Raw genomic sequence first — 19025 nt, forward strand, 5'->3', positions numbered from 1 at the left:
CATGTAAATATCTGATATGCAGGATGGTCTTAGGCGACTTCTGTGAAAGGGTTGTTCGACCGCCAAAGGAGTCGCGACCCGCTGATAAACCATGGGTGGGCCCTGGCCAGTGTGGCTCAGTTGCTTGGGCGTCAACCAAAATGTTGCTGGATCCCTGGCCGGGGCGTGCAGGAGGCAGTTAATGGGTGTTCTGCTCTCGCATGGTTGTTTCTCTTTCTCTCCTCCCTTTCACTCTCTCTGAACATCAGTGGGAAAAACATCCTTGGGAAAAGCACTGCTCACCAACAGCGCTGGCCTTCTCTCCGCCGACACACCGGTGCCTGCGTTTCCCAGATCTCTTTGCAGTCGGGTGGGGCCACGGGACAAGTTCTGGCCAACGGGCCTCCTGAGCCAGCCCAGGACTTGCTGGTTTGTCGCACGCACCCTCTCCCTCCACCGCAGGGAACTCCGGGGTTTGGGTTGAGATTTAAGTAGCTTGGAAGGTACAGCCCCCGGGGAGAAAGGTCCAGAAAGGAGGCTGCAGGCTCTGACACCTCCCTGCCCATCTGCCCTGGGGCTCCTGACACCCCAGGCTGGGGACGCTTCAGGAAGGTGGGTGCCATTGGCAGACGCGAAGGTTGGCGTGCAGAACTGAGCCAGATGTGGCTGGTGCAGGCCCTTAGCACCTGGGCAAGCGGGGCTCCGCGCACCCAGAGCTCTGGAGCAGGGACTGTGCCTGGCGCCTCCACACCCAGGGCAGTGCTGGGCACAGACAGGCACTGGGCACGAGCGCTCTAAACTGACCTCGTACCCCGGGCACCCAGGGCACACTCGTGGCTGGAGGGCGCGGAGATCCCAGGGCTCCTGGGGGCGCCAGGGCCCAGGGCAGGGCAGCCACACCGTCTAACCTGCAGTGTTAGCCACATTGGCTCCTGAAACTTGGACATGTACACCCTAGCTCCCCAGTCACACGGCCACACGTGTGCTACCGTATTGGACAGCGTGGGTACGGAAGTCCCATCATCACAGGGCGTCCTCGGGCCGAGCTGTTCTGGAAGCACCGAGGCCCTGAGAAGCCTCGGGGCGAGCAGTGTCCACCACCAACGACCCCAGTGGCATCCCCAGGTCAGGGCACTGGCCTGGGACCGGCAGCCTCCCGGGTGTGCCGCCGGGAGAGGGCAGCGTCAATGACCAGATAAAGAAGAACCTGGTGGCACCCAGCAGGTGTGAGGAGACAAGTAGCCCTGACCGGTGTGGCTCAGTGGATAGAGCGTCGGCCTGCGGAATGAAGGGTCCCGGGTTCGATTCCGGTCAAGGGCATGTACCTGGGTTGCGGGCACATCCCCAGTGGGGGGTGTGCAGGAGGCAGCTAATCGATGTTTCTCTCTCGTCGATGTTTCTAACTCTCTATCCCTCTCCCCTCCTCTCTGTAAAAAAAAATCAATAAAATAGATTTTTTTTAAAAAAAGAGAGACAAGCAGCATGGCTGTGACAGGAGGTACAGACACCAGGACCCCACGTGGTGGGGTGGTGAGTGGGGCTGTAGAGGGTAGCCACTGGGAGCCTGGCATGATCCTGTGTATGTTTTCAAATGTCGCTATAGCCCTGGCCGGGGTGGTTCAGTGGATAGAGCGTCGGCCTGCGGACTGAAGGGTCCTGGGTTTGATTCCTGTCAGGGCACATGCCAGGTTGCTGGCTTGATCCCCAGTGGGGGGCGTGCAGGAGGCAGCCGATCCATGATTCTCTGTCATCACTGATGTTTCTCTCTCTCCCTCCCCTTCTCCCTTCCTCTCTGAAATCAATAAACATATATTTAAAAAAGTCACCTAGAGCCCGGCCGAGCCACGCCCTGGAGCAAGCAGGGGTCCCAGGCCTGTGGCCTCCCCCCATCCCACCCTCTGGTCCGGCCCCTAATGGCATCCCCCATGCTATGCCCACGCCCAGTGCCAGCTCTCGGGGCGACCCTCCACGCACCATCAGAGAAGGGCCCGGCCCGCTAGGAAGGGCCGTGTGTCTAAGAAGCACTTGGCACTCACAGGTAGAACACACCGTCCTTTATTTCCCCGGTTCCCGGCCCCACATCGCACGCATGAGACGGGGATTTCCAGTCACTCGGGCTCAGCTCACTAAGTGGACGGAAGCGCGTTAGGTGCCAGAATTTCCCTTCCCTGGCCGGCCGGGCCGGGCTGGCGCGGAGCCGGGCGCCACAGCCTGGCGTGTGCGGGGCTGGGAGGAAGCTGAGCGAGGCTGACTCACGGGCGGGACGGCCAGGACACACGGGATGCGGCTCCACAGGACGCCGGGAGTGGACGCGGGCGACGCCTTGCTGGTTCCCACCGGCCTCTCGAGGCACTTCACAAACACGGGGACAGGGGCCGCACCAGCCCACCCCTGGTGCCAGCCCGGGCGTCTCAGCGCGACCGCAGGCCTCTGCCCAGGCTCTGCCGACCGGCTGATCGGACAGTGTCGCAGCCTCTGCGCCGAGGGCCGGTGTCCCCGTCAGGACCACCCACGCGGCATGGCTCCGGGACACGGGTGCGCGTTCCACGGTGGGGAGGGGGGCTGCCGCTGGCCACGTCACCAAAAAGCCATGCGGGGCGCCGGGCCGAGTCCACGGAAGTCCTATCCCGGGGCCCTAGCCAGCGGGGAGGTGGATCCGCCCCGAGACGTGGAGAATAACAGCGAGGGCATCGCCGTGGACGCAGACTTCACACGCACGTACACACAGCACTGGGGCGGGTGTGGGGCGGGGGGCTCTGCCTTTCGGGGGACCCGTGTGACAGGCACGAAAGAAAGAGAAGCAAAAAGAAAACAGACGAGGAGTCCATGTACTAGGGACACGGAGGACGGAGACCACAGGGCGCGGGAGGCGGGGCTGAGGCCGGAGCCCCCAGCGGGCTGCAAGCTGAACTCTCCATAACGTCGCCTCAGGGCCCGCAGGCTACACTTCTTAGTAAAATAAAGTTTGTGTTAAAGATACCCTTTAGGCATCGGGTGACGTGGGAGAACCGTGCGCGCCAGGGCCCGGAGGGGGGCCCTGTGCCACCACCAGCGGCCACACTCGTCACCCCACACTTGGCACCGCCCTGGGCCCCCAGGCTGTGGGCACGAGCCAGTGCCCTCCGGGGCCAGCGGACACTGGCGCCCTGTGATGGTGTCCGGGCCTGTCCCTGACAAGCCCCTCAGATCCCAGGTCCTAGTCCCCTCTGTGCCCCCAGGGCGGGGAGGGCGGGCTGCTGTCTGAACGGCCCTCCCTCCCCGGGGACAGCCACCCTGCAGCATCTCGCTGGGGCCCAGCACAGCGGGGAAGGGGCGGTGCAAAGCCAGGCGCCAGGGCCCTAAACTACAGGCAGGATCTCAGGTGCACGCGGTGCTGTGGGACCTGCTCCCGCCCCACCCTCGGCCCCCTGCCCGCCCAGGCGCCCGCCCACCCTGTGGGCACAGAGGAGCCGGAGGCAGCGCAACAGGAGGGAGTGCGTGGTGCCGCGGCGCCGGCTTCATGGGCTCGGCCTGGGCGCGGGGGCGGGTGCGGCCTCAGAACAGCAGGGCTTTCTTCTTGAGGTCGTTCCTCTTCCAGAGCGCCAGGCGGTCGAACTCCTCCACGCTCATCCCGAACACCTCCTGGAACTCCGCGGGCGACAGGTGTCTCTTCAAAGAAAAGGAAACCCCAGGGGAGCGTGAGCACCTCAGCACGTGCCGCTGGGCTGGGCCGCCACAGGCAGGGCTGCTGCGCGTGGGGCCGCCCTCGGCTGCGTGGGCCTCGGTCCTGGGTCCCCCTGCCGCCCTGTCACGCCCGCCCTGCTGCTGAGAGCCCGGAGGAAAGAGACTCGGTCACGCAGCTCCCACTGGGAGCCCAGGTCACAGCGCACCGGGGACTGGGCCGCCCTCCTGCCCCGAAGCAGCTGGGCCAGGGACCAGTGCACAGGCTCCCGGCGCTCCGTGCCCACGGTGCCGTCTGAGGAGGGGCAGGGGTTTACTGTGGCCCTTTCACAGACAAGGAGGCTGAGGTGTGGAGAGTGAGCAACGAAGCCCGGACCTGATTTTGAACCCTCCCTGTCCCCCAACCTCTGCATCCTGAGTCACAAAAGTCCCTCCTAATCGAATTTGAGCCCAGAGTTCTCAGTGCACGTGCACACACACACACACACACTCACAGAGACACACACAGTCACAGAGATACACACACACAGTCACAAACACAGTCACAGAGACACCCACACAGTCATATAGTCACACACAGTCACAGACACTCACACACACAGTCACAGAGACACCCACACAGTCATATAGTCACACACAGTCACAGACACTAACACAATCACACACACACAGACACTCACACACAATCACACACACACACTCACAGAGACACACACAGTCACAGAGATACACACACACAGTCACAGACACAGTCACAGAGATACACACACAGTCATATAGTCACACACAGTCACAGACACTCACACACAATCACACACACAGTCACAGTCATAGTCACAGAAACACAGTCACAGAGACACCCACACAGTCATATAGTCACACACACAATCACAGAGCACACACATACACAAAGTCACAGAAACACACACACAGAGAGACACACATAGTCATAGTCACACACAGTCACAGACACAGTCACAGAGAGACACACACAGTCACACACACACAGTCACACACACACAGACACACAGTCATAGAGACACACAAATAGACACAGACACGCACATACATGGACATACACAGAGACACACACAGTCACAGAGATACACACACACAGTCACAGACACAGTCACAGACACAGTCACAGAGACACCCACACAGTCATATAGTCACACACACAGGCACAGAGCACACACAATCACAGACACAGTCCTAGAAACACAGTCACAGAGATACCCACACAGTCATATAGTCACACACACAGTCACAGAGCACACACATACACACAGTCACAGAAACACACACACAGAGAGACACACATAGTCATAGTCACACACAGTCACAGACACACAGAGAGACACACACAGTCACACACAGTCATAGAGACACACAAATAGCCACAGACACGCATATACATGGACATACACAGAGACACACAACAGGAACACACACGGAGACGCCCAGGCACATACCCCACCCCAGCAGGCTGGCCTCGGTCTGTGCCGGGAAGGGCCACGGGCCTGCTGCTGCGAACTTGAAGGAGCAGCAGGAAGATGGATCCCGAGCTGCCGGGCAGGGCGCTGTGGTGGGGCTTCCTGGAGGCGGAGGAAGCCGCCCCGCCCACAGAGACGGGGGCTGTCATTGCAGACAGCAGCGCCGTGTCCCGGCCACATCACAGTCCCCCCGGGGACAGTGGAGACATGAAAGGGCGGGAGAAAGGGGCATGGTTCCCACGGGCTCAGCAAGCACCCACTGGGTGTGTGTAAGACGCAGAGACCCCGGCCTGGGTGCCGCTGGCGGCGGTTCACACGTATGAACAAGAGCAAGGCCTCTGTCCTGGAGCCTGAGAACGGCCGTGGGAGGGGCAGCTCAGGAAGCACAGGTGCCCTCCTTTCCTGCCCCGGGGGGTCTACGGCGCCCGCTCAGGGGTGGGCTGGCGAGCCAGGGCCAGCGGGACCCTTAGTGATCCTTACCCTTCCGATGGGGGTGCTCCCCCACCCCTGTTCCCACCTGCAGGAGCCACTCCACAGCAGGGAAGGCAGGTGCGGCCCGCAGGGAGGGCGGGCAGGCGCTGCAGGGGGTCCCTGCTGAGCTGGCAGCCCTGGGGGCCGGTCACAATGACGGGGTGCTGGTCAGATCTGAGAAGCGCGAGGCCCTGAAACCTACCAGAACAGGCTCCGTGGCACATGCCTCCCAGAGCAGCCGAGGGAAGCGAGGTTCGGGGCTGTGGGGCTAAGATCAAGTCCCCGGCCAGCAGGGGCCCGCCCTGGCCCGGTCCTGGCCCCTCATCCGTAAGGACAGAGCTGGGCCTGCGGGCTGTGCGCTGGGGAGGGTCAGTGAGGAGGGACCTGCCGGCCCGGACCCGTTCCCCCCTCCGGCTCCGGCTCTGTGGTCCCGTGTCCGCCTCACCTGGCCGGGTGCCCTGCCTCCCGCTGGGAGGGGTGAGGGGCCCTGCCCGTGGCTGCTGGGAAAATGGCTCAAGATAAACTCGCTCACGGTCACGAGGCAGAGTCAGCCCTGCTCCATCCAGGGCTCTTGTCGCCGCCCCATGTGTTCGCTGTAGCAGCAGGACACAGATGACCCCTGACCCCTGGCTCCTGAAGGCTCCCCAGGAGGAGGGCGGCCCTGCCCTCTCACCCCCTTGCGATTCTCACCAAGGCCAGGCACAGCCCAGCAGGAAGGAAGCCCAGGGCGGGGTGCCCTGGCAGAGGGGCTGGTCAGCCTCATTCTGGGATGGCCCACTCCCGGGGTGCGCCGGCCCCATGGCAAGGCCTGCAGGCTTTGCTGGGGAGTCTGCCTACAGGTGACCCTCCAGGGCAGTGTCCTGCGAAGACCTCCAACCCAGGACCACACAGCCCAGGATCCCATTCTGACTCCGCCCCTGTGCAGCTCGCTCCACCCCCTGAAGCTGGCTCCGCCCCCTTGCACTGGCTCCACCCCCACGCAGCTGCCCTGAGGGACTGGAGCTCAGTTGTGATCTCTGAAAACAGCCAGTGGGAGGGGCAGCTCGGGAAACAGAGGCGGAGGTGGGTATGAGCAGGTCCGCCTGTGACCCATTCTTCCTCTGCCTGGCCGGCCAGCCCCTCCTCACCTGCCAGGCAACTCCTCCTCACTCCTCAGACCTGGGCGGATGCCAGCCCCGCCCCAGGCTCCCAGAGCCCTCAGTTTCAGAGTTGGGAGAAGAGGCCCCTGGCACTGGGTTACAGAACGTTCTACAGACAGGCAGGACGGTGCAGTCGCATCCACAGCAGAGGCGGTGGGGGGGTGGGGGTGGGGGGTGAGTTTTGATTATTTGTACCTTTGCTTTAAATACAATTGACTCCGCCCAAGTTTAGTAACTAACTTTTCTGCAATGGCTGGGTCTCACACCGGCATGAAGGGCTCCTAACGTTCAACAGGGGGAGCAGCTCCAACCGCCGCTGAACTTGCCCTGGGCCACGGTGCCCAGGGAGGACAGGAACACGGCACCCCTGTGCCCAGGGACAGGTGGGGTGCCCGGAGGCACGCGGCTCGGAGGAGGACTGCAGGGCACGGGAGGGCTGTGGCCCACGCATGCTCCCCTCTCTCCTCCCTTCACCTGTGGAGCAGGTCCGGGGACACTGACCCTAGCAGACCAGGCCGCCGCCCCCACAGAGCGCCCGCTGGAGGGCTCAGAAAGCAGGCAAGTCCACTGCGGGTTGCGGGGCCAGGGAAGACCCAGAAGGCTTTGCCGGGGGGACACCTGTGACCGGAGAAGTGAATCTCTGGCTGAACTTTGAGGCCTGGAACAAATGGCAAAGGTTTCCGGACACCACCACCCGGTAACGACTGAACCTCTGGCCCCCAGCAAGCGCTCAGTACAGGAATGCTAGTGGCAACCACGGGGAACGCACGGCGCTGTGCCAGCCCTCTGCCACCTCTGGCTTCTGGAGCATGCCAGGCTCTTTGCCACCCCAGGGCCTGCGATGCACTTTCCCCCACTCCACACAGTGGCTCCTCCTCATCCCAGTCCTATACACCCCTGTGCAAAGGTCCCCTCCTCCAGGGGCCCCTCCGGGATTGCCCCAGCCAACCAGTCCCTCAATCCCTGCAGCCCTCTCAGGCCCCGAGAGCCCTGGGTGCTGGCGCAGGCCCATCCCTCAGGACCCTGTCTGTGCATCACCATCGTCTACCAGGGTCTCTTTGGACCGGTTGGGTGATTTCAAACAAAGCAGGCTCTTCTACAGCTGCCCGGCCTCCTGTCTCAGGCACATTCCACAGCTTGGGCTCCTATGCTCCAGCGAACCCCCTGTGCAGTCAGTCAGCCCCATCCCCGCCAGGAAAGCACAGGGCAGCGCTGTGAGCCGCCTCTGCCCTCCCGGGTCAGCCCTGCCCCGCGCTGCCCGGCACCCAGCCCCACGCTGCCCGGCACCCAGCCCTGCGCTGCTCAGCCCCGCGCCGCCCGGCACCCAGCCCTGCACTGCCCAGCACCCAGCCCCGCGCTGCGGCACCCAGCCCCGCGCTGCGGCACCCAGCCCCACGCCGCCCGGCACCCAGCCCCACGCCGCCCGGCACCCAGCCCCACGCTGCCCGGCACCCAGCCCTGCACTGCCCAGCACCCAGCCCCGCGCTGCCCGGCACCCAGCCCCGCGCTGCCCGGCACCCTGCCCCACGCCGCCCGGCACCCAGCCCCGCGCTGCCCGGCACCCAGCCCTGCGCTGCGGCACCCAGGAAGGAAGGTCTGGGCTGTTGAACCGAGGAGGACCGACTGGAGTGACTCACAGGGACACGGCCCCCGCCCCCAGCAGACAAGAAGCGCCTTTCCCACGGCACCCTTTCCTGTCCGCATGGCCACACGCTATGTGAGTCTGGCCAGGCCTTGGCGCCCAGCGGCCAGCAAACCTTGCCTCGGGGCTGCTGGGAGGCCTGCAGCAGACGTGGCTCACATCTGCAACCAGCTGACCGAGGAAAGGGGACCCTCCAGCCCTGGCCGGTGTGGCTCAGTTGGTTGGGCGTCCTCCCACCCACCGAAAGGTTGCTGGTTCGATTCCTGGTCAGGGCACAAGCCCAGGTTTCGAGTAGGGGCGTGCAGGAGGCAGTCAATCCTCATTTCTCTCTCACATTGATATGTGGATGAAAAGGGGCCACAGGCCGCCCTAGTCAGTTTGGCTCAGTGGATAGAGCATCGGCCTGTGGACTGAAGGGTCCCAGGTTTGATTCCGGTCAGGGCACATGCCCAGATTGCGGGCTCGATCCCCAGTGTGGGGTGTGCAGGAGGCAGTCGATCAATGATTCTCTCTCACCATTGATGTTTCTCTCTCTTTCCCTCTCTCTTCCTTTCTGAAATCAATAAAAAGATATATTTTTTAACAAAAGAAAGAAAAGGGGCCACATGCTGACCTGACCAGCTCAGGGGAGGCCTGCATGGAGGTCTTGCCAACTCAGAGACCTCAAATAACCCCAACACGATGGATGGTCTGAAATGAAAGCTTTAACTAAAAGCAGTTCATGGTGGGTAGTCCAGTTCTAGGCCGTATCGTCACAAAGATCTTCTCTGACCTTAACTGAGCCTTTCTTTTGCATCTATGATAACACACCTCGGGAATGTCAAGGTGTGTAACTTCCCTTCTTCCAGGTCCCTCAGGGCACAGCCAATGCACCAGGACCCAGACCACAATTCCCCCATTGTCATTGTTATCCTATAATCGGCATGTGTCTATCATTTCACTCTATCCAATCCCAGAGGTTTCCCCGACTCGCTTTCTCCCGCCTCTCTGGTCCGTCACCATGGATTTCCTGTAACCACCTGCGGCTCCTCCTCTGACGGTAATGTATAAACGGTGGAAACGCCATTCTCCGGAGCGCTATCCCAACCCACTGAGTCCCTGCTCCCCAGCAATTGCTGCCATTTTGGCTCTAAGAAACTCACAAAATTTCTTCCCAGGCTCGAATGTTTCTTATGTTAACAGATGTTTCTCTCTCTCTCTCTCTCTCTCTCGTTCTCCCTTCTTCTCTCTCTAAAAACCAATAAAAAATCTTAAAAAAAAAAAAAAAAGACATCCTTCCATAACGTGGTGGTGGGCAGGGGAAGGGCCTCATCCAGCCCACGGAGGCCTTCGGAGCAAACACGCGGCTTCGGGGAGAGAGATTCTGCCTCAAAGAGCCATTGCCTGGTGCCCCCCCCCCACCCCCCAACCAACTGGGCTGAGATGTCAGGCTTGCCAGGCCCCCGCTCCATGCGCCAATTCTGTAAGCACGTTTCTTAGTACAGGCCTACGTCTGCCTGCATCTGTCTGGCCGTCCACCCGCCACCTGCCTGCCTCCTGCGGCCCATGCCCGGAGGACCCTGGCTGGCAGTTCCCTGCCTAAGGGACAGGATGTCTGCAGGGTGCGTTGGGCAGGGGAGGCCCGGGAGGGGTGTTAGAAATTCCTTTTGCAGAGAGCAGCAGGGCGTGGGCCCCCCACCACCACCCCCCCCCCCCCAGCGACACAGCCCTCAGCAGGCAGCCGCTCTGCCTCCCAGAAGCCGGGGCCCAGGAGGGGCCTCCAGCGCTCCCGCCTCGAGGCCGCCGCCGCTCTGAGCGTGAGAACCGTGTGTGCCCACTGCCCAGTGCCTGGAGCAGCCGGGGCAGCGTCAGCGGTGGGACAAGGTTTGCTCACTCACCAGACCGGGCAGAGCCTCAGAGCCCCACTTGCTCCCGGGATTGTGCATCCGGGAGCGAGCTCGTTCTCCTCCCCGTGGCCGACCCTCGTGGCCCACGCTGCCTCTGCACGCGCCCCTGGCCTGCCATGAAGTGCCCAGCAAGCCTGGCTCGGCCAGCCGCAGCCCATCCCACGGAAAGCTTTCTCTCACCCGCTGTCACCTACGTGCCTCTCGTCAGGTTGGGAAAGTGGGGACGACATGGGCCGAGTCACCGAGCTGGACACGCTGCCCCCGCCTGGGCTTGCTCAGGGCCGGGGCCCAGTGACTGCCTCTCAACAACGGATACACGCTCACACCACCCAGCAGCACAGGCAGCCGCGCCCCAACCGGTGAGGAGGCAGGCTCAGAGAGGGTGAGTCACTCGCCCACAGTCACACAGCCGGACCCAGGCCATCCCGGCCCTAAGAATGCCGCCTGGACGGCGAGAGGCTGCCCCACGAACGCAATGGTGAGGTGTCTCGGCATTGCCAGCCCAGGTGCAGGGCGTGGCCTCAGAGGAGAGGGACTTGGGTCTGTCTGGGGACAGGCAAGGCTCCCTCCCCTCCAAACGGAAGCTCCCCGCACAGCAGACCCTCAGAGGGTCGCTGCCAAAGGCAGGAAGGGTCTGAGCTGCGCCAGGCGCGAGGCCCTCGGGGCGGGGCCAGGCCCCAGCCCCTTCAGGACTGAGCGCGTGGGATCTCTGGGAGGGCGGTAAACTGGGGAGGGGGCCTGCTGGTGTCACTCTGCCCATTGGGGTCACACGGTTTATCTGCCCGCTTCCCATGTGATCACACTGTCCACAGCAGGGGACTGTCCCAGAGCCCCTAAAGTCACCAGCATTTACTGAGCACCTACTAAGTGCTGGCAGGGGCCTCCGTGGCGACTTTCGCTCTGAGTGTCCTGAATTCCCGCTGAGCGTCCTGGGCCAGAGCATCGATCATTGTCAGAGTCCCGGCTCCTGGCGCTCTGCCCTGTGACCACTGCGCCCGCCACCTGTCCTGACAGCCTGGAGTCTCACCACAACCATCGCCCATTGCCAAGGCGGCCACCTCGACCCCCAAATACTGCTGGGCCCCGCCCACTTCCTGCCTCAGCACTGCCACCACACTGTCCATCATTTCTTGCTCAGGCGACCGAATTCCTTCCTCAACAGGCTCTCTGCACCCACACGGCCAATCGAGGCCTCCCAATGCGGCCCCGGGCGTCGCTTTACATTACAGCCCTAACCATTTACCCCCAACTTACAAGCCACTGCTTCGCCCAGCCAGCGTGGCGCCATGGCTGAGTGTCGGCCCATGAACCAAGAGGTCATCGGTGAGCAACATACACTGATGAACAAAAACAGATCCAGAGACAGAGAAGCATCGATCAGACCGTCAAACCTCAGCGGGAAGGTAGGAGAGGGGTGGGGGTAAGGGGGAGAGATCAACCAAAGGACCTGTATGCAAGCATATGGGCCTAACCAATGGACACAGACACCAGGGGGGTGAGGGCATGAGTGGGGGGTGGGGGGGCAATGGGGGGGATAGGGACACATATGTAATACGTTAATCAATAAAAAAAAATTTAAAAAGAGAAGGAAATAAAACTACCCAATACTTAAGAGAAAGAGGTCATCGGTTTGATTCCTGATCCAGGCACATGCCCGGCGTGGGGGCTGGATCTCAGTAGGGGGCATGCAGGAGGCAGCTTATGAATGTTTCTCTCTCATCAATGTTTCTATCTCTCTCCCCCTCTCTCTCTAAGAATCAATAAAAACATATGTGTTATTTTTTTTAAATCCACGCTTCTAGCCAAAACCAAACTGCTTAACATGGCCCAGGGCCCTGTAAGACCTGGCCCATCCTTAGGGCCCCCCTGCTCAAGCGTAGCCACCTCAGCCTCCTCACCCTTCCTCCTCAAACAACCCTGCTTCCTCCTGCCCCAGGGCCTTTGCACGTACCGCGCACTCTTCCTGGAATCCTCTGCTCCTGCCATCCCTCGGCTTACACTCACACATGCAGGCACACTTTCTGCACCGTGAACTCTGGCCTGTTTTCAACCAACCAACCTCCCCTCTAGAGCCCTTCTCTTGGCGTATAATTCTGCGCACTCATTGGGGTCATCAGCTGACTGACGTCTGCCTCCCCCCGCCAGACCGGGGCTGGGGGTGGAGCTCCTGCTGGTGTGCGCGCCCTGCACCCGGGACCCACTCAGCGCCTGGCACAAGCTCACCCCCCGGCGGTGATGCCCAGCGGAGCATGCGGTGGGGTGGACAGCAGCCTGACAGAGGCGTCCTCCTTCCTGACCCTAGAGGTGCGGGGGCCGCCAGCTGACCACCCAGACCGCCCAACCTCCGGCTGGCACACAGCCAGCCCAGCCCAGGCACAGGGCTGGTCCTGGACGGACTCAGCCAGTGGGGCGCGAGCAGAAGCAATGCCTGGCCTCCGGGGCCCTCCCACGTGCAGGACACGGACACGGAGCCGCCACGCAGCTGTTTAAAGGGGTGGGAGGCCACATGAGCTGGCGTGGAACCGTTCACGACAAGTTTAAGAGAGGCAGGCAGGTGTCAGCTGCGTGACCCGCGAGCACCAGGCAGCGGCCGGTGCCCGTGCAGGAAGCGACGCTGGGCCGGGGGGAGGGCCCGGTGGGAGGGCCCGGTGGGAGGGCCGGGGGGAGGGCCCGGCGGGGAGCCTGGGGGACGCTTACGGTCTCTGTCTTTTTCTGGAGCTTTACGAGCGTGACGGATTGTTTTTATACCGAAAACCAAGCTCCCTCCTCTGAAATGAAAACACTAGGAGCCCTCCTCTCCTGGGGCGCGAGGCCGCCCCGAGCCCCGAGGACTGCGGGGTGGCCCCGGGGGGTAACTTTCCAATGTGCCAGCTGGCTCAGCTGAGGCCGGGGGCGAGCGGCGGAGACGCACCCTGGGCGCGAGCTCGCAGGTCTGCGATGAAACCCATTCTCCTGTCCTCAGAGTTCTTGTTGTTGTTGCCGTTAATCCTCACCAAGGATATTTTTCCATTAGTTTTTAGAGAGAGTGGAAGGCGGGGGGAGACAGAGAGAGAGAGAGACACATCGATTGGTTGCCTCCCACAGGAGCCCCAACCGGGGCTGGGGATGGAGCCTGCAACCGAGGAACGTGCCCTTGACTGGAATCGAACCCGGGACCCTTCGGTCCGAGGGCTGACGCTCTATCCACTAGGCCGGAGTTTTTAAAGTGAAATACTTGCACCTTTCGTTACGTGCTGTAGTGCAAGGGGGTGCGAGGGGAGTCATTTAAAGTGACCCCAGTCTCAAGGGGAAGAAGCCAGCCAGCCGGCTGGGCCCCACGGCTCTGTGGGGAGTGACCGCCCATAGGGCCCGCCCCCTGGGGGACAGCCGCACCAGTTAGGAGCCCTCCAGGCAGCTCCTGATCCCAGCTCTGGCCAGCAGCCCCTTTCAGAGCAGGGACATTGTACTGGGGACGAGACCGCACAATGAACAAGGAGGAGCCACAGTGCGTCCTTGCAGAGAAGGGCCAGGCATCGGCTCGAGGCCACGGGGTGGGCGCCCCGAAGGGGAGGGGCGCTGGGCTCCGGCCTGCTCTGTGCACACGGCTCTCCGGGTGCCTCCCGGCCCAGTGCTCCCGGCCCGGGGCCTGGCAGACCCTGTCCTGTCCTCCCTTCTCTGCTGCTGGCAGTCCTGTCCCTCCTCTAAGGGCCAGCGCAGCGCTTCCTCCTCAGCCAGGATGTGGCAGCGTCCACGGCCCCATCGCTCCCCTCCCGGCAGCCGCCTGAGTGACCGCCTGGGCTGGCAATCTGGCAGGGTCTGGCGCTGGCTGGACACACAGTAGGCTTCATATGCTCCCAGCACCTACTGTGTGCCCAGCCCTAGGCACAGATGAGCTTTCAGGAATCTCCAGACCCCTCACACCCAGTGAAATCGTCATGCAGAGGCACCGGGACATTCCTGCCCAGTGCAGGCAGGGAGCCCAGTGCAGGCAGGGGGCCCCATTGCCTGCACCCCACCGTCTGGCTGCCGATTCCTTTGTAGGGTGACTGTGAGGACTAAGTTAAGTCCTGCACGCGGGCCACTTTGGACCTGGCTCAGCGTAGGTGCTCAGCAAAGTCAGCTCTTCCGGGCAACGATACTACCGGTTCCTACGCTGTGCTGCCCCCTGTGGGCCTTTAAGCAGCACAGCGGGCCCTTGACCAGGGGCTTTCCCTGCGTGGCCGGCGCTCTGAGGACGGTCTCGTTAAGGACCAGTCAGCCCCTGCATCCCTGGGCTGCGCAGCCGCAGATCCAACCCCCACAATCCACCCAGAGCAGATCTTCAGTCCTCGTCGGAGCCCTCGGAGCCGCGGGCTGACTGTGTGCTGTTCTGCACCATTTTACAGGAGGGGCTTGAGCGCCTGCTGGGGGTCCTGGAACCCACCCCCTGGACACAGTGGTTACGTTCTGGGGGGTCAACCGTTACCCTCGGATTCCGACTGTGCTGGGGGTCGGTGCCCCCCCCTCCCCACGCTGTTCGAGGGTCGACGGTACTTGCTCCCCCGGTCAGTGTGCTATCCTAGACCCCGGGAGGCTGTGGCCGGGACGGTTCCCACTCTCCCTCCTCGGGGGAGACACAGTATGACGGAGTCAGGCGCTGCTCCCGGCGCTCCTGCCCGGCCACAAACAGCTGGGCCTCCGACGCTGCCTTTGCTGGGCAGCAGACCCGCCCGCGTGTCCCGCCACGAAGCAGCGCGGGTCCTGGGCACCGGGCTCTTGCCGGGCCCGCCCCGCCCCGCCCCGGTGGGGACACTCGGGCGATGAGTGTGGGGAGGCCCCTCAGAGCCCCCCAGTGGGAGGACCCCCGCCCCGAGCCCCTCTCACCTCCAGTCTCGTCCGGTCCACGTCTTTGGGCAGTTTCACGCGGATCCGGTTTGTGACGATGAGGGCGTCATAGGGATAGACCTGTGGGGGAGGCGGCAGGTTGGCTTCAGCGGACACGCGCGCGGGATGAGAGGGGGGCCGGGCCCGCGGGCTGGGTGGGGTGGGGAGGAAGGCATATACTTGCGTCTGCACGGGACACACATCTCAAAGGAAAAGCACAACAAAAGGAACTTTTAACCTGGGCAGGCGCGGCAGGAAGAGGTCAGAGGTCAGCGAGGCGGCGGCCCCTTACCTTGTATTCTGTAAGAGAAAGAGCAGAGACCACAGGGCCAGTGAGAAAGCGCAGGAACCCATCCCAGAGGTGAAAGCACCCTCCCACCCCCCGCCCTGCAGCCAGCTGGGCCGTGCGGCCCGTCCCCACAGCGGCGGCCCTGGAGCCACAGGCGGAGGAGGGAGCTGCCCGTCCCAGGGAGAAACCAAGAGCCAGAGGCGAGCAGGAGGCTGGAGCCAGACTGGGAGCTGGACGCGGCACTGTGTCCCTGCGGCGCTGTCTCCCCTGCTGGGCCGAGCCGCCTGAGAACGCTGCCTGCCTCAGTTTACCCCGTGAGTGGGCCTTCTGGGTAGGAAGACTCAGAGCCTCCCGGGGCCGAAGCCCCCAGCCTCTAACTTTCTTCCTTCTTAACCCTTTCGTGCCTCCTGGAAGCTCCTGAGCTCCGGACACAGTGCTGGGAGGCGCCCCTGGACTAGAAGGTCTTGTTACGCAGTGAGATTGGGGGGCGGAGGCTCTGTGAGCGCCCAGCACCCACAGAGGCAGACGCTGGGACCCCGGCCGCAGGCCTGTCTCGGGGAGAGTCCCTGGCAGGGGCCCAGGCGAGGGGAGCCGGACCCTGAATTTTTCAGCGCGACCCGTGGGATTCTAGACGTGCCAGCTGGGAGCCAGGGACTGGAGAGCCACTTGCAGGGAGCAGCTTCGACACCTCCATCTCCACCCTGCAGTGCCATCCCGCCCGCGAGAGTGAGCCCCCCACCCGTCGCACTCGGGGTGACAGGCGAGGTAGCAATGCCGGGCCCTTGCAGGCCCAGGCCGGCTCCCAGCGGGCAGAGCCTCCGCCAGGCACCTGCCACGTGACCAGGGTCCCTGCCAACCTCCTGCAGGCAGCCCGCCTGGCTGGAGCGCCATGCGAGCGAGGTGGGACTTGCTCCCTCGCTGCCCCTGGTTTCCCTGGAGGTTGGGCTGGCCTGGCCCTGACAGGGGACAGTCATTCCCACACAGATCCCTCCCCACAAGTGACCAAAGTGACAGACAAGTCAGCGCAGGGGCTGATGGGAGAGCAGAGCACCTCGGCAACGTTAGAACGGAGTAAGCTGACCCTCGAGGGGGAGGCTGGCAGCGAGCACCCGGGCTCCTCTCACTGCGCCAGGCTTAGCGCCCCTGCCGGCGGCCTGGCGGGGGGAGGGGGGTGGTTAGAACGAAGTTTGTGGGACTGTGTTAGTGTTCCCTGCCCCAGCCAGAGACCTAGGGTCCCCGCTCCGTGTACCTCGCGTGCCCCAGCTGGCATCCGGGTCTGCTCCACAAGGCGCCAGATTGGCGTTCTGGAAGAGAAAGAGAGAGGGCAGCAGGAGGCAGGCCGGGGTGGGAGGGTCGGATCACCGAGCCTGCAGATGCTGCAATGGAGGCCCCCACTCCCCGGGGTGCCGCCCTCACCCGGCGGCTCTGCTCCAGGCCGCTGCCGCCTCCCGGCCTGTGCCAACCCTGCCCGTCCAGGCAGCTCCTGCCGAACGGCCGTAAGGACGCCCCGGGGCCTGGCCCCTGAGCTCTGCAGCTGGCACAACCCGGGGGCGGCTCAGCGTGGAAGCTGTTCCCGGGGCCTTAGCCCCCTCCAGACCCCGCTGTCCCCAGAGCTCGGTGGCCGGTGTCTGCACAGCCGCTGGGACAGGGCCCAGCACGTCGCGAGCACTCCACACAGAGGCTGCACGGGACCGGACCCGCCACCCGTCTCAGGTGGTGCCCTCACCTGCCCTCGCTCTGCCATTTCACTGCCTCCCACCACTCATGTCTGCCCACCCGCAGAAGCCACCCTGCAGACCCCGGAAGGTTCTGCCCGGGGGCACCGAGCCTGCGGGGTTCCCCGCCCCCAGCTGGCACAGCACTTCTCAACTGGGTTCAATTCCAAAGGAGAGGGACCTGCAGGTGACGGGGAGGCAATAGGGCTTCCAGCCCTACCTCACGGGGAGGCGGGAGTGAGGGCCCCACTGGCGAGAGGCACAAAGGCCTCAGAGGGCAGCCAGGCCCAAGTCCTTCAGCCCAGAGGGGAAACTGAGGCAGCGAGGGGAGAGCACGTGAAGTGCAGGGCCGGAGCCGGTCTCTGTAAATGTGTGATATTTTGTTCATCGTGGGTTTGTCTGCATTAATCTGGATTTTTAAAACCATCGCATTAAAACACGTTGGTCTTGATTACTGAGTCTTTTCGTCCGTGCCTCACAGGCCGACCTCCTCCCCGCCCTGGAGTCCCCGCCGGCTCTGCGCCCACCCGGTGACGGACTCTCTGTGACAGAGGGAGTCTCCTGAGTTGCAAGAACCCTTTTTGGAGACATTTTCTCAGGACACTGACAAGCACCCCAGGTGCACCTCCTCCTGGGACAAAGCCGGGCACACCTGCCAGCCACTTGCCACCCCCCCTCTGGGACACGGAATGGAAAGGCCGCCCTCTAGTGTCCACTGTCCCACACCACAGGCCATCAAAGCTGGCCGCCAGGGCCACCGGGGCAGCTGGAACCCCTTCCTGGGGCCACAACCAGCTTCCTGCGCTCTGTCAGGTTCAGAGATGAGACAGAGCCTCCCGGGAGGAAGGGTAGGGCATCGCCCGGGGCAGAGGGGAGCGGAGGGTCAGCCAGAGCTGCCAGCTGGGCCTGGGGTCTTCCCGCCCTCCCTGGCAGGAGAGCTCCGTGGCCAGGGGAACCCCCAGCAGCTGCCCTGGTGGGCTCCCCGCGGTCCTCAGCAGAGGATCACCGGGCTGCCCTCTCCCACTTGCCTGGTGTGACTGTGTCAGCTGCTCTTACAGCCGCGTTCACTAATCTCCGCGGCACCCCTGGGAGGTGGGCATCGTTGTTACCATTTTATGGACGAGGCTCAGAGAGGTGAAGCAACTTGCCCAAGACCACACAGCGCACGCATGGCGCTGCAAAGCATCTCACTCGAGTTTTACTTTTCAAGGATTGCTAGTAGCAGGAGCGGAGTGGTGGCCGTTCACACTGGCCATGCACTTTCCTCCCTGGAGTCCCGTTGGCTCGGCCACTCCACGCAGCAGCCGCTGGTCTGGAGGTGAGGAGGGGTAGGGACTTGCTGTTGTAATACCTCCTCGTGTGGGAACCACGCTGCAGAGCGTATGAGAGTTTACAGCCCTGATGTGCTCACAGGAGTCTTAAGAGGTGAGGACACACTCGGAAAGACTCAGAAATGTCCGTCACTTGCCCAGGCACCCCCCACCCCCCGCCAGAACTTGGGGCGCCTGGTGCTGATGCACGTGCTCCGTCCAGCTTTCCAGCCGGAAAACATCGGCTCCTTCAATGGGTGAAGGCGTTCCCCAGTCGCACACATGAACACGGTTAGACATGCTCCGTGGACACGGGAACACCTGCCATGCTTCTCACGTGCCTAGTAGGGGGGGCTTGCCGTCCGCGTTATTCAACTGCTCCGTGTGCTTTTTATTACTTTTCACTAGCTCTGATATCAAACCGCCTGCCAGGGTGGCTGCCACAGCGACCAATGGCCTTGCATGGTACCGAGCTGGGTGAGTTTAGCTTTGTGAGTATTAAACCTGCTTTATAAATTGTGCCCATGCCCTGGGGTCCCCTCTCTGCACTGTGAATTCCTAGCAGACACTCCACCTTCTCGGAGAAGAATTCAGTCTGT

The 19025-nt window shown here is 62.9% G+C and overlaps 1 protein-coding gene across 18 annotated transcripts in view; it reads right to left on the minus strand.

Annotated features, from left to right (window-relative positions):
- Nucleotides 1-3382: 3382 nt before the first annotated feature.
- Nucleotides 3383-19025, minus strand: part of ABLIM2 (actin binding LIM protein family member 2) — a 102428-nt gene continuing 86785 nt past the window's right edge. For 17 of the 18 annotated variants that reach the window (XR_009450097.1, XR_009450110.1, XR_009450108.1 and 14 more), the window contains 4 exons: nucleotides 16651-16705; nucleotides 15293-15412; nucleotides 15113-15193; nucleotides 3488-3627 (listed from right to left, as the gene is read on the minus strand). Coding sequence is in view for 1 of the 18 variants with exons in the window: in XM_059676603.1 (XP_059532586.1) it covers nucleotides 3514-3627; nucleotides 15113-15193; nucleotides 15405-15412; nucleotides 16651-16705 (258 nt within the window). In the remaining 17 variants the exon portion in view is untranslated. Of the gene's footprint in view, nucleotides 3628-15112; nucleotides 15194-15292; nucleotides 15413-16650; nucleotides 16706-19025 lie in introns of all 18 variants that reach the window. The other variant, XM_059676603.1, reaches the window with a different exon arrangement.

The sequence above is a fragment of the Myotis daubentonii genome, chromosome 1 (genome assembly GCF_963259705.1).
Source record: "Myotis daubentonii chromosome 1, mMyoDau2.1, whole genome shotgun sequence".
Taxonomy (NCBI): Eukaryota; Metazoa; Chordata; class Mammalia; order Chiroptera; family Vespertilionidae; genus Myotis; species Myotis daubentonii.